The sequence below is a fragment of the Balaenoptera ricei genome, chromosome 7 (assembly GCF_028023285.1).
Source record: "Balaenoptera ricei isolate mBalRic1 chromosome 7, mBalRic1.hap2, whole genome shotgun sequence".
Taxonomy (NCBI): Eukaryota; Metazoa; Chordata; class Mammalia; order Artiodactyla; family Balaenopteridae; genus Balaenoptera; species Balaenoptera ricei.
Window position 1 is genome coordinate 44,643,768 of NC_082645.1, and position 14,087 is coordinate 44,657,854.

The 14,087-nt window shown below is 36.2% G+C and overlaps 1 protein-coding gene across 7 annotated transcripts in view; it reads left to right on the plus strand.

The window, feature by feature from the left end:
- Window positions 1–14,087, plus strand: part of GALNT13 (polypeptide N-acetylgalactosaminyltransferase 13) — a 550,270-nt gene that overhangs the window by 462,896 nt on the left and 73,287 nt on the right. For all 7 annotated transcript variants that reach the window (XM_059927894.1, XM_059927896.1, XM_059927892.1 and 4 more), the window contains one exon: window positions 12,861–13,000. In XM_059927894.1, coding sequence (XP_059783877.1) covers window positions 12,861–13,000 — 140 coding nt within the window. The remainder of the gene's footprint in view (window positions 1–12,860; window positions 13,001–14,087) is intronic.

The following is a 14,087-nucleotide window of genomic DNA, read 5'->3' on the forward strand; positions in this document are numbered from 1 at the left end:
TGTGTCAAAATCACCATAATGCACAAACGTAGTAGGGGAAATATAAGTACAGAGATGTGTGGAGCTTCAGCTTCATTTTACTAGTACTTTGGGGTTAGAAAAATGCTTGGATTGAGACCTTAAATGATACCTGTAGGAGTGCAATTCTGAGAAGTCTTGAAAGTGAGGTATGCTATGCTTCTCACTGAAAGGGCATCAGGGCCAATGTTAAAGTTGTTGATTCCCACTCCATCTGATATACAACAGAAGTGCACAGGCTCAGAGAATTACTAGCCTACTCTTCTGTGATTGGATGATGTGCCCCTTGAGGTCCATATCCACATTAAAACAATCATCCACATTAAAACAATAGCAAACATAATAGGTAACATTTAGTGAACACTTACTATGTATCATGCACTGTTTAAGTGTTTTACTTGTTAACTCATTTAATAATCACAATAACACTCTAAGGAAGATGCTATTATTATGCCCATCTAATAGAGGAAAAAACTGAGGCCCTATGAGGTTACATAAATTGTTCAATATCACACATCTAGTACATTGCAGAGCAGAATTCAAACCCAGGCAGTGAGAACCAGTCTCTCTCTAAGTGAACTGGTGTGTTCTTAATGTCCTTTAATCATATCTCCGTATATTCAGAATTATTTTCCTTTGCTGAATAAACAAATATTTAAAAGATACAGAAGTCATTCCTGTTGAAATATATATATATATATACACACACACACACACACACACTGTAGGTTTACATTTTGTTAGCCTAAATAATCAAGAACTGCCTATATGTACTTAGTATTTCTTCTGTTTGAAACGTGCTCCATAATATAATCTCAGGTATTGCTTTAGTTTATAAAATGTAATAACCAATTCACACTAGTCTTCCTGGGCCATATTAGTTTTTTTTTTTTTTTCTAATAACTCACAATCCAAAAACATAATTAGATGTACTTATTGGCTTTGCAGACAAGGCTGACAAAATACAGACTAGGAAAATGCACTCAAATATTTAAAATTGTTAATGATGTTCTTTGTTAATGAAACCAGGTAATGCTCTGGAGCCAAATTTTGTATATAATTATTTCTCTCCCCACCCCCCCCTCCCTCTCTCTCTCAACACTTTCAGTAAGTGTTAAGTAGTAATTCTAAGTCATGAAAGCAAATAGAGACATACTTCTTAAATAGAGACATACTTCTCTCTTTTTTCTAATTTGTATTGGAGTATAGTTGACTTACAATGTTGTGTTAGTTTCAGGTGTACAGCAAAGTAAATCAGTTATATATACACATATATCTACTCTATTTCTTTTTTTTTTAGATTCTTTTCCCATATATGCCATTACAGAGTACTGAGTAGAGTTCCCTGTGCTATACAGCAGGTTCTTATTAGTTATCTATTTTGTTTATAGTAGTGTATATATGTCAATCCCAATTTCCCAGTTTATCCCTCCCCCTCCCCCTTATCCCCTGGTAACCATAAGTTTGTTTTCTATATCTGCGACTCTACTTCTGTTTTATAAATAAGTTAATTTGTACCCTTTTTTTTAGATTCCACATATAAGCAATATCATGATATTTGTTTTTCTGTGTCTTACTTCACTTAGTATGACAATCTCTTGGTCCAAACATGTTGCTGCAAATGGCATTTTCATTCTTTTTTATGGCTGAGTAATATTCCATCGTATATATGTACCACATCATCTTTATCCATTCCTCTGTTGATGGACATTTAGGTTGCTTCCATGTCCTGGCTCTTGTGCTGCAATGAACATTGGGGTGCATGTGTCTTTTCGAATTATGGTTTTCTCTGGGTATATGCCCAGGAGTGGGATTGCTGGATCATACAGTAGTTCTATTTTTAGTTTTTTAAGGAACCTCCATACTGTTCTCCATAGTGTCTGTACCAATTTACATTTCCACCAACAGTGTAGGAGGGTTCCCAAGACATACTTCTTACACACACATATATGGGAGAAAGTGAGAGAGAGAATGAGATGGAATGAAAAAGAGGGAAGAGAGAGCATGTGCCAGAGATTAGTACAACTAATATTTAAAGAATAACTATTGGCACCAGGTACTGTTCTAGGAACTGAACATAAATACACCCATCAATGAATATATGTGTTTGTATTTACTACCATTGTCTCGGTTTAATTAAAATCTTTTTAAAATAAATTTATTTATTTATTTTTAGCTGTGTTGGGTCTTCGTTTCTGTGTGAGGGCTTTCTCTAGTTGCGGCAAGCGGGGGCCACTCTTCATCGCGGTGCGCGGGCCTTTCACTGTCGTGGCCTCTCTTGTTGCGGGGCACAGGCTCCAGATGCGCAGGCTCAGTAGTTGTGGCTCATGGGCTTTGTTGCTCCACGGCATGTGGGATCTTCCCAGACCAGGGCTCGAAACCGTGTCCCCCGCACCGGCAGGCAGACTCTCAACCACTGCACCACCAGGGAAGCCCTAATTAAAATCTTGCAATGGAAACTTGCTAATGAAAAAATGTGAAAAGCATATAGAATTTTTCCCCCCACAAAGGTTTTTCTCTAACAGGATCAATTTATGTCCTGTAAATGACTAATTTTTTTGCTTAGACATAGAAAATACAATAAAGCTATGTTTCTCAAAACGTTTTCAATGGAGTATTATTGTCACAAAATTTTTCAGAAAGGACAGTTAAATTTGGGAAATATTACTTTCGATATTCAAAATGCACTGTAACATAGTAAAGGTTATGAGAAGTCTTGTAGTAAAGATACTTATTTGACTTTAACTCATTGTTTCTATTAAAATATGACCAGCTAATAAATGTTTAAGTACTATATTTCATCTAATTTAAGCTGTCATCAATTTAAAGATCACCATTTTCTTATTTGCTGCTAAGAAAAAGTCTCCACTTTAAGTATAATGTATCACTTCCTTTTCACTTAAAATTATTTTGTCCCTATTACGGGAACTCTTTCAGACATAAACTATCCAGATAGCTTTTTGATCATATGTCATTCTTGTACTACATAGAATTTGTTTTAAATAAGCAAAATAAATTGGTCAAGCAACTTCTTCATATTTGGAGGCTGACTCTTTTGAATCACTTTTCAATGCAGATTTACTGCTGTGTATGTGTTTTCCATCCACTGTCATTCTCAGTACCATCAAGATGATTGATAATGTGGGCTTTCTTAAAACATTGTTATTCCTGGGATTTTCTTTAAAGTCCCTAAAACCATTCACGAAATTTTCATCTTAGCACTTTCTTGTTCTTACCAGAAGTATCAAAGGAAAGTTTTTCAGACAATAATCAGGATGTATTTAAATGCCTATTGATTTAAATTTGCATTAATTAATTACTGAAACTGCAATTGGCTTGTTATTCTACAAAGAGGAAAACAAGTTTGCACATGTTCAAGCAGCATCAGTTACAATACAATGTGTTTTGCGCTCGAGCAATTGTAAGATGCCATTGATTATAAAATATATCGCTAATTCAGAGAAGATATAATAATATGTGTCATGAAACTGAAGAAACAGTTATCTCCAGCATCCTGCAGAATGAGGAATGGATAGTACAAAATTCATGAAGCATTTTATGGAAATATTTTGGTTGATCATTCAATTGCACACTGAAACTTTCTGGCTTGTATTTAATTGTCAAATCAATAGAAAAACTCCCAATTATATCATTACTGATCATTTATTTCTATGAATTCAAGTTTGTCCTGGATCTTGGATCACATTGATCTGTTAGGACTGGGAGAATTTGCCAAGTGGATCCTATCCTTCAAGGAATGATAATTACCATGTCGTGTACCACTATCCAGGGAAAGATATCTCTGTACAGGTTTTTCAAAGTTTCTCCAATTTTTCGATGTTGTTCTAGTAGAATGGGCAAGAGCTTGGACTGTGATAAATGGATGTGAATGACTTCTGATCCTCCTCCTGATATTTTCTAAGTAAGCTTGAGCATGTTATTTAACCTTTTAAAGTCTCAATTCTTTCATCCTTAAACAAACAAAAAATAACAATAATAGATAGGGATATTACAGAGATTTAATGAGAAAGTATGTATGAGAGTATCTATAGTGGACTTAAGGAAAAAACATGAAGTGAAAAAATTTAAGAATTACTTTACGATTAAGGTAATTACTGATAGGTATGTACATACTGCCATTTTGTTAATTGTTTTCTGGTTGTTTTTGTAGTTCTTTTTTGTTCCTTTCTTCTTTTGCTCTCTTCCCTTGCGATGTGATAACTATGTTTAGTGTTATGTTTGAATTCCTTTCTGTTTTGGGTGTGTATCTACTCTAGGCTTTGGATTTGTGGTTAGTATGAAGTTCATATATAACAGCCTTTATATATAAATATTTTAAGTTGATGATCTCTTACGTTTTAATGCATTTTAACAACCTGCATTTTTACTCCCCCTTCATGTTTGTTATTGACATATTTTACATTTTTTTGTTTCATGTATCCTTTAATTACTTATTGTGGATATAGATATTACTACTTTTGTCTTTTAACCTTCCTACTAGTTTTATAAGTGGTTGATTTACTTTTACTGTGTGCTTGCCTTTACCAATGAGATTTTTCCTTTTGTAATTTTCATATTTCTAGTTCTGGTCTTCTCTTTTAGCTTTTGCTTGTCTGTAAAACTCATTATCTCTCCTTCAAGTCAAATGATAGCCTTTCCACGTAGAATATTCTTTATTGCAGGTGTTTTCCTTTCATCACTTTGAGTATAGTGTGCCACTCCCTTCTGGCCTGCAATGTTTCTGCTAAAGTCAACTGATAGCCTTTATGGGAGTTTCCTTTAAAAATGTAACTAGTTGCTTTTCTCATGCTGCTTTTAAGATGCTCTCTTTAATTTTTGCCATTTTAATTATAAATTGTCTTGCTGTGGACCTCTTTGGGTTCATCTTGTTTGGGACTCTCTGTGCTTCCTGGATCTAGATGTCTGTTTCCCAGGTTAGGGAAGTTTTCTGCTATTATTTCTTCAGATAAGTTCCCTTACCCTTTCTCCTCTTGGGACTCCTATTATGCAAATGTTAGTATATTTGATGTTTTCACAGAGGTGTCGTAAACTATCAGCATTTAAAACTTTTTTCTTTCTCTGTTCAGCTTCAGTGATTTCTACTCCTCTTTCAGTCCACTGACCTTGTCCTCTGTGTCATCTCTGTACTGTTGATTCCTTCAAGTGTATTTTTTTATTTCAGTTACTGTACTCTTCAGCGCATTTTGAGTCTTTATATTTTTTAACTCTTTGTTAAAATTCTAAGTTCATCTATTCTTTTCCCAAGTTTGTTGAACATCTTTATGATTATTACCTTTAAGCCTTTGTCAGGTAGGCTATTTATCTTCACTTTGTTTAGCTTTTTTCTATGGTTTTATCTTGTTCCTTCGTTTGGAACATATTCCTCTCTAGCCTCATCTTGCCTAACTTTTTGTGTTTATTTCTATGTGTTAGGGAGGTTATGTCTTCCAATGTTTGAAATGTGGCCTTATTTAGGTGGCTTCCTATGGGGCCCAGCAGCACACTCCCCTCTGGTCACTAGAGCTTTGTGCTCTTTATGCTCTATGTGGCAGCATGTTGCCTTCTGCTGTGGCAGAGCCGACTACTGTTGGCTTGCTGATAGGCAGGGCTGGTCCCTGGCCAGGTTGATTGCCAAGCTTTGCCTGTTGTGGTAGCTGCTGGCCCCCTAGTGGGCAGGATTAGGTCCTGGAGTGGCTGGCTGCAGAGCCCAGTGGGGTGCAGGGCTGGTTTCTGCCTGCTGGTGGGCAGGGCCAGGTCTTAGAGTGACTGGTTGATGACCAGGGATGCCAGGGTTGGTGCTAGCCCACTGATGGGCTGGGTCCCAGCATGGCTGACTGTGGGGCCCCGGGGGTCATGGGAGTGGTGCTGGCCTGCTGGTATGCATGGCCCAGTCCCCACTCAGCTATCTGCATACCACGCGGAATCGGGGCTGTTGCTGGCCCCTGGCACTTACAGGGTAGAGGGAGGATTTCAAAATGTCACTTGCCAGCAATAATGTTATAGGAGTAAAATGATCCCCCCAAAATAGTAGCCTCCAGTGGCCATCTCCTTCTTCATCCCCAGAAGGAGACCCAGTTGTCTCCTGCCTCTCCAAGATCAGCAAATGGGTCTGACCCAGGCTCCTTTCAAACTACCATCTCTGGGCTTTGATTTGGATTGTATGAGACTTTGCATGATCCCTTTAACAGTGAAATCTGTTTCCTATAGCCTTCCCACTCTCCTAAACATAAGCCCTGCTAGTCTTCAAAGCCAGACATTCTAGGGGCTCATCTTCCTGGTGCAGGATCCCTGGGCTAGGTGGCTCAATATGGGCTCAGACCCCTCATTCCTTGCAGAGAACCTCTATAATTGTGATATCCCTTCCATTTGTGGGTTGCCAACCCTGAAGTTTTGGATTCTGACTATACTGTGTCTCCATCATTCCTACTAATCTTATTGTGGTTCCTTCTTTTTTTTATTTTTATTTTTATTTTATATCGGAGCATAGTTGATTAACGATATCATGTTAGTTTCAGGTGTACAGCAAAGTGATTCAGTGATACATATGCATGTATCTATTCTTTTTCAAATTATTTTCCCATTTAGGTTATTACAGAATATTGAGCAGAGTTCCCTGTGCTATACAGTAGGTCCTTGTTGGTTATCTATTTTAAATATAGCAGTGTGTACATGTTAATCCCAAACTCTCACTCTATCCCTTCTCCCCACCCAGTAACCATAAGTTCGTTCTCTAAGTCTATGACTCATATCATACTATGTGGTTCCTTATGTCTTCAGTTGGAATAAATCTTCTGGTCATTTGCATAGATAGTTAGTTATTATGCAAATAGTTTTGGTTTGTCTCTGGGAGGAGGTGAGTTCAGGGTCTTCCTACTCCACCATCTTTGCCACCTTCTGACCTGCCCACACTTTTGACTATAAAGATCAGATAGACTTAAATAAATTGAGAAGTTGTCTGATACTTGATTCTTCTATGTGCTACTGCTCTCAGCAGAAGCTGTGATCTTTGTACAATTCATTATTTCATTTTTATTCCGTTAAAATAAAATTGAAGTAATAATAGTAAATGATAAATTTAACAGATAATCACTGTGTATTATTAGCTGGCATGGGTCATCAGCCTCTTAATATAGTTCTATCCAGTGACTTCCTAATGAACGGTTATGAGCCTGGGTAACTTGTATGCAAATTAAGAATGGGTAAAAATTAAAATGGCAGATTAAAAGAGTATTTTTTAATTAAAAAAAATATTCCAACTAATCTGCTAAACATCTGACACAATATAGTACTTAGATACTCTAGAACACAGTAATCCCTAGTTGGCTTAAAAATGATCTTTTTATTACACTTGAGAAGAAAGAAATGTAGATCCTTATTCAAAAAGCTTTTGATGACAATTTTTCAAAGAAAATAACAAAATAAGGACGATTTTCTCTTTATAAGGAATTTTGAAAATATCAAAAAATTCTTAGCTGAAACTATGTATACTTATCTATAATAAGCAAGTATATTGTTAATATATCATTGTACATAAAAAACTTTGGCTGTACAGTTTTAACTTTTGTGCTTAAGGAAAAAATAGATTTTTTGACGTTTTTTTTTCTCTTTTTTTAGTAGCAAAGGGAATGTACTGTTTTTATTTTTGTTATTTTTGTTGTTCCATATATTTTCATTCTACTCAGTTATAATGACAGTGTAATAAAAATTCTTTATATTTTATTTACTTTTCCCATATTTTATAGACATAATTATTTCAATACAGCAATTATATTTCGTCAGTTAGGTATAGCATTGATTTACTTAAGAATTCCCTTATTGAAGGAAATTATTTCCCCTTTTCTCCACTTTAAGCTATGCTGCAATATGTATTCTTATGCACAAAACTCTAAACTTTAGTCTATAATCAGGCTATTCTGTCATCAGGTACTTTGATTATAGGTAACCAGAACTATTAGGCTTATTAGGTATCTACTTGGGAAGAACTTAACTGAGATCATTATGACCTTCTATCTATTATCTATTTAAAGAATTAAAGCATAATTGTTCTATGTATCTAAATTTATTACCACCATGAAATAGATTTTAAAATGATGAATGACAGGTTATTAAATAAAACTGACCATAAATGTTATCATTTACCTATTAATCAAACCTGCAAATGTAGAGTTACTTAAAATACTTTTCATTCTAACTCATCATGAAACTCAGTCAGAGCTTCTCCAGCATTTGTGCAAGTCCCATTGAAAAACTTACCTTAAAAACTTGCAACTCCTGTAAGTTGCCTTTGAAAAAAATCATAATTCATTGATTCCTTCTATTGCAACCTTCTTCCCTCACCCTATTCTATTTTTATCATAGCACGTATCACCTTCTAATGTATTACTGTTTGCTTATGTTTCCTTACCCTAGAATGTAAACTCCATTGAGGAAGATACTTTTGTTCACTGATGTATCCCAAGTGCTTAGAAAACTGTGCCCTGTATATAGCTGGAAGATGATAAATATCTGCTGACTTAATGTTGGCCTGGCTTATGCTCTCTATCTTTGCCTGCTTTTCTTTCCATGTTTATCTTACTCCTGTATCGGCTTCACTGTCTTAGGCATTCTCTCTATGGTAGCCTCAGCAGCTCCAGGCTTTAATCATCTTTACAGCTAGTAATTCCAGAAGAAACAGAGCTTCAACTTCCTAACAGTCCTAGAAAGTTGTCAGAGTATACTTTTATTAGCCTGGATAGTTCACGTGCCCATTCCTGAGCCAATCATTATGATGGGTTGTTGAGTAAGGCTGAGAAACGGACTGCTTTGATTGTCTTGGGTGTTACTCAGAATTTGGCCTGAGCACAGCAGCATCCCCTGGGAACTTGTTAGGTATGCGGACTCTCAGGCCCACCTCTAGACCACCTGAATCAGAATGTGAACTTCAGCAAGATTCACTGGTGATAATGCCTTTATTCTATGATCCCAGTGGAGCTGGAAAGGCAGGAAGGGGAACGCGGTCACCAAGACACACAAAGTGAAAGTGGGGCTGTGATGGTTGCCCAAAGAAAACTTGAATGCTCTTACCAAAATGCAGAATGGATGTTGGGCAGGCAAAAACAACAGGTGTCCATTACAATACATAATATGTATTCAGTAATTATTATATACCACGTACTGTACTATGCCTTTTTCAGACATTATTTAGTATTCACAACATCGTACAAGATATCATCAGACAGAATACCTTAGGCTTCAAGAGATTAAATAATTTGTCCAAAGTTTTCGTTGGGGAGGCAATGAGAGAATTAACCTGTGATATGATATCACGTACTAACAAGTATGCTGGAGAATAATTAAGCAGGATAGAGGGATAGAGCATTACCAGGATGATAGGAAGGGTGATCAATTTAGATAGGAAGGTCAGGGTGAACCTGAGGGAGTAAAGTTTGAGCAGAGATTTGGACAAAGTGAAGGACAACTCATCTAAGTTCCAGGGTAATACCTTTCCAGACAGGGGGGGAAAAAGAGAGAGAAAGAGAAAGCCAGTGTTGCTACAATGAAGTGAATATAGGTGATTAATTCAGAGAGATAACCAGAGTCATTTCATGAAGAAGCTTTGGCCATGGCTAGGATATTGTCAATTATTTTTAGCACAATGGAAAACTACTGGAAGCTCTGGAGCAGAGGAGCACATGATTTTATTTATATTTCAAATATATTGCCTAGGGAGCAGGCAACAGTAAATAAAGGATAGATGCAGAAATGTAAGATGTCAGGAGGACGAGTGAAGAGGCTATGGCAATGCTAGTCTAGGCAAGAGATGAGAGAGAGAGGGACGAGGATGGTGATGGGGATGGTAGAGGGGCTGGGGATATACAGATAGTCCCTGACTCATGATGATTCAACTTAATTTTTTGACTCTACTATGGCATGAAAGCAATATGTATTCAATAGAAACTCTACTTCTCAAATTTCAGTTTTTGATATTTTTCCTGGCTAGCAACATGCAGCGTGATGCTCTCTTGAGAAGCTAGGCGGCCCCAGCTCCCAGTCAGCGTGCAATCAGGAGGGTGAACAACTGATATACTTAAAACCATTCCGTACCTACTCAATCATTTCTGTTTTTCACTTTCAGCTATTCCGTATCCATTCAATCATTCTGTTTTTCACTTTCAGTACAATATTCAATAAAGTACATGAGATATTCAATAATTTTTTATAAAATTGGATTCATGTTAGATGATTTTGCCCACTTGCAGGCTAATGTAAGTGTTCCGAGCACATTTAAGGTAGGCTCAGCTCAGCTATGAAGTTTGGTAGGTTAGGTGTATTGACTGCATTTTTGACTTAACGATATTTTCAACTTATGATGGGTTTTTCAGGATGTAACCCCACAGTAAGTAGAAAGATCCATATTTTGAATTGCTAATGAATTGAAAGTGTGTGCGAGATAAAAGGAATACTCCCGTGTTTTTGCCTTGAGAAAATGGGTGGATATTTGTGCTACTTACTGAAATGTAGAACCTTGAAGATGGACCATGTGGGAAATCAAGAGGACCTTTTTGGACATGTCAAATTTGACACACCTATTAGAAATCCCAGTAAAACTGCTGGGTAAACAATAGGATAAACTACTTCAGAGAGGTTTGGGTTAGCAATAGTTTAGGAAACAAGTGAGAAGGTATTTAAAGCCATGGAAATGAATAATCTAATTCAGACTCTGTTTCATAGTCACTCATTGACACTAACAAAGGTCTCACCATCTTGTAGCTGCACACACAGGAGTATGAGGCCTGTGGCAGAGGAAAAGAGCTGACGAGTCTCATACAAGTCCTTCTATTCTTACAACCAGAGGGACATTGGTCAGAACCAGTCAGATGTCCTTGCCTAACTGCAGCATTCTGAGAAATGTGGAGGAATTGATGAAAGTTTGGTGAGCACTTCTGTGTCTTACATAATACTGAATATCTTACCTCTAAGTAGGAAGATATCCATACAGAGGGGAAAAGCAATGCTTACCAAAATATTAAGTCCATGGTATTTTTGTGCATTTCTAATGGTAATCTCAATAAGCTCTATCATTCTCCACCAACCACCCTTTGAAAAATCTGATGTGGGCAATTAACATTTTCTCTTATCTCATGTAAAATATATGCAAATGAACCTTTAAACTTTCTTCCAATCAGAAAAGTGCTCATAAAAGCCTCCTAGGAAAAAATTCTGGAGTCAGGAATACTAAATCTGAACATGATGAAAAGGGAGCATACTGATATATAAATAAGCCACTTTGAGTAAATTTGCCCGCCTCGAAAATGAAACGATAACCGTAACACTAACTGTTGAACTAAGTCCTTTGAAGCAGCAGTGCCTTTTTTTTCTGGGTCCAATAGCATCTTTTTATAAGATTTTCAAGACCATATATTTGTGTAGCTCTTAACACAAAGAGAAATTCTTTTAGTGATCTATTTTGTAAATGTTTTTGAACCTCTTCTTTTGAAAGCTGCACTCCAGATTGGAAGTTCTGGATAGAATTATTTTGAAGGGAAGTATTTATCTGTCTAAAAAGCCCAAAGATCACGTTGTTTTCATCCAAACACTAGCTAGAAAAATCAATATTTTATCTTAGAAGGAAATGGTTTGGCTGCTTAAGCACAGCAGAATGCTTTCTAACAACAGTAAGACATTTAATTTTGAGAAAACAAAAATTCTGAAAGAAACAGGGGTGGTGGGGGGTGGGAAGGACGGGCAGGTGATTGAGCTTCAAGAGTATCGCCTCATTTGAAAATAGTGACCCAAGTAATGGTATTAGTTACAGACATTTCAATTTCCTAAACAGTTGTTCCTTTCTTACAAAATGACTACTTGGCTTTGCTGCTTGGTTGGGACAGAATATACTAAATACTGGGCCATTTTTTTCCTGTGCCAAAGTCTGGTTGCTTACTAGTCTTAAACATGTTAAACAGAGACCTTTTCAAAATAATCTAAGAAATAATTGTCATCTTATCACAGTTATTTAGTTACTTCAATTGTCATTTTAATATTAATGAGCAATTCATGTCACCGTATCTTTTATATAAAACTTAGTGGCATTATTTTTCTCAACTAAAGAGCGTTCTTTTATGATCTTCAATGGAAATATTCATTTTAAATTCATATAGTCTATTATATGAAGTACAATTAAGCAATTTTAATATACACATGTAAGTATATTTCATTTACTTATGTTTCTTTATGCTTATATATTTACTAACTTACTCAAGGATTTGAAGTGGTTTACGCTAACTTGTAAAATAAGATAGGAAAAAAAATCAATAAAAAAAATATTAGGTCTATGGTAAACCTAGATAGAATAAAAATTCAAGAAGAAGGAAAATTTAGAACACATATGTGCCGTCCATTGTGAGGACTATATTTATGTAAATTTCTCATGAAATCCACAAGTGGTGAATAAATGACACTAAAGGGAAAATATGAGCGATAATAAAAATAGTGGAGCTACTGAAATTTTTATTAAAGAGAAACAACCACGTTATTACACAGCTCAATTAAGCTTTGATTATGAGATACTAAATTAATACCAAATTACACTTAGTTGATTAATTATTGAATCTAGGAAGTACAAGTACTTGGTGATAAATATTTGCATTTGAAAAGTCATAACCAATGGAAAACCTTTTAATATCCATTTAATGTACTAATTGGATGATAGTAAGAAAATCAGTGTAGTAGCAGCTGCATATGCAATTCAATTTGATGAAAGTTTAATTATAGAGAAAAAAACTGATAGCAAAGTAAACAGAGTGAAACAGTGCTGAAATGAAAATAGCACAAACTGATTTGTGTGTTTCTCTGCAAAACTGCAGGTGTTGTCAAAGTGGATTATGGAGATGTGTCAGTCAGAAGAACACTAAGAGAAAATCTGAACTGTAAGCCCTTTTCTTGGTACCTTGAAAACATCTATCCGGACTCCCAGATCCCAAGACGTTATTACTCACTTGGCGAGGTATGAATTATTTATTTTGGTTAAGTTATAAATATATTTTGCAAAAGGAGCAATTTCTAAGGAGCTCAATATTTTTTTAACATCTTTATTGGAGTATAATTGCTTTACAATGGTGTGTTAGTTTCTGCTTTATAACAAAGTGAATCAGCTATACATATACATATATCCCCATATCTCCTCCCTCTTGCATCTCCCTCCCACCCTCCCTATCTCACCCCTCTAGGTGGTCACAAAACACCGAGCTGATATCCCTGTGCTATGTGGCTGCTTCCCACTAGCTACCTATTTTACATTTGGTAGTGTATATATGTCCATGCCACTCTCTCACTTCGTCCCAGCTTACTAATCCCCCTCCCCATGTCCTCAAGTCCATTCTCTATGCCTGTGTCTTTATTCCTGTCCTGCCCCTAGGTTCCTCAGAAACATTTTTTTTTTTTTAGATTACATATAATATGTATGTGTTAGCATATGGTATTTGTTTTTCTCTTCTGACTTCACTCTGTATGACAGACTCTAGGTCCATCCACCTCACTACAAATAATTCAATTTCATTCCTTTTTATGGCTGAGTAATATTCCATTGTATATACGTGCCACATCTTCTATATCCATTCATCTGTATATGGACACTTAGGTTGCTTCCATGTCCTGGCTATTGTAAATAGAGCTGCAATGAACATTGTGGTACATGACTCTTTTGGAATTATGGTTTTCTCAGGGTATATGCCCAGTAGTGGGACTGCTGGGTTGTATGGTAGTTTTATTTTTAAGGAACCTCCATACTGTTCTCCATAGTGGCTCTATCAATTTACATTCCCACCAACAGTGTACGAGGGTTCCCTTTTCTCCACACCCTCTCCAGCATTTGTTTCTAGATTTTTTGATGATGGCCATTCTGACTGGTGTGAGGTGATAACTCATTGAAATTTTGATTTACATTTCTCTTAACGATTAGTGATGTTGAGCATCTTTTCATGTGTGTGTTGGCAATCTGTATATCTTCTTTGGAGAAATGTCTCTTTAGGTCTTCTGCCCATTTTTGGATTGGGCTCTTTGTTTTTTTGATATTGAGCTGCATGAGCTGCTTG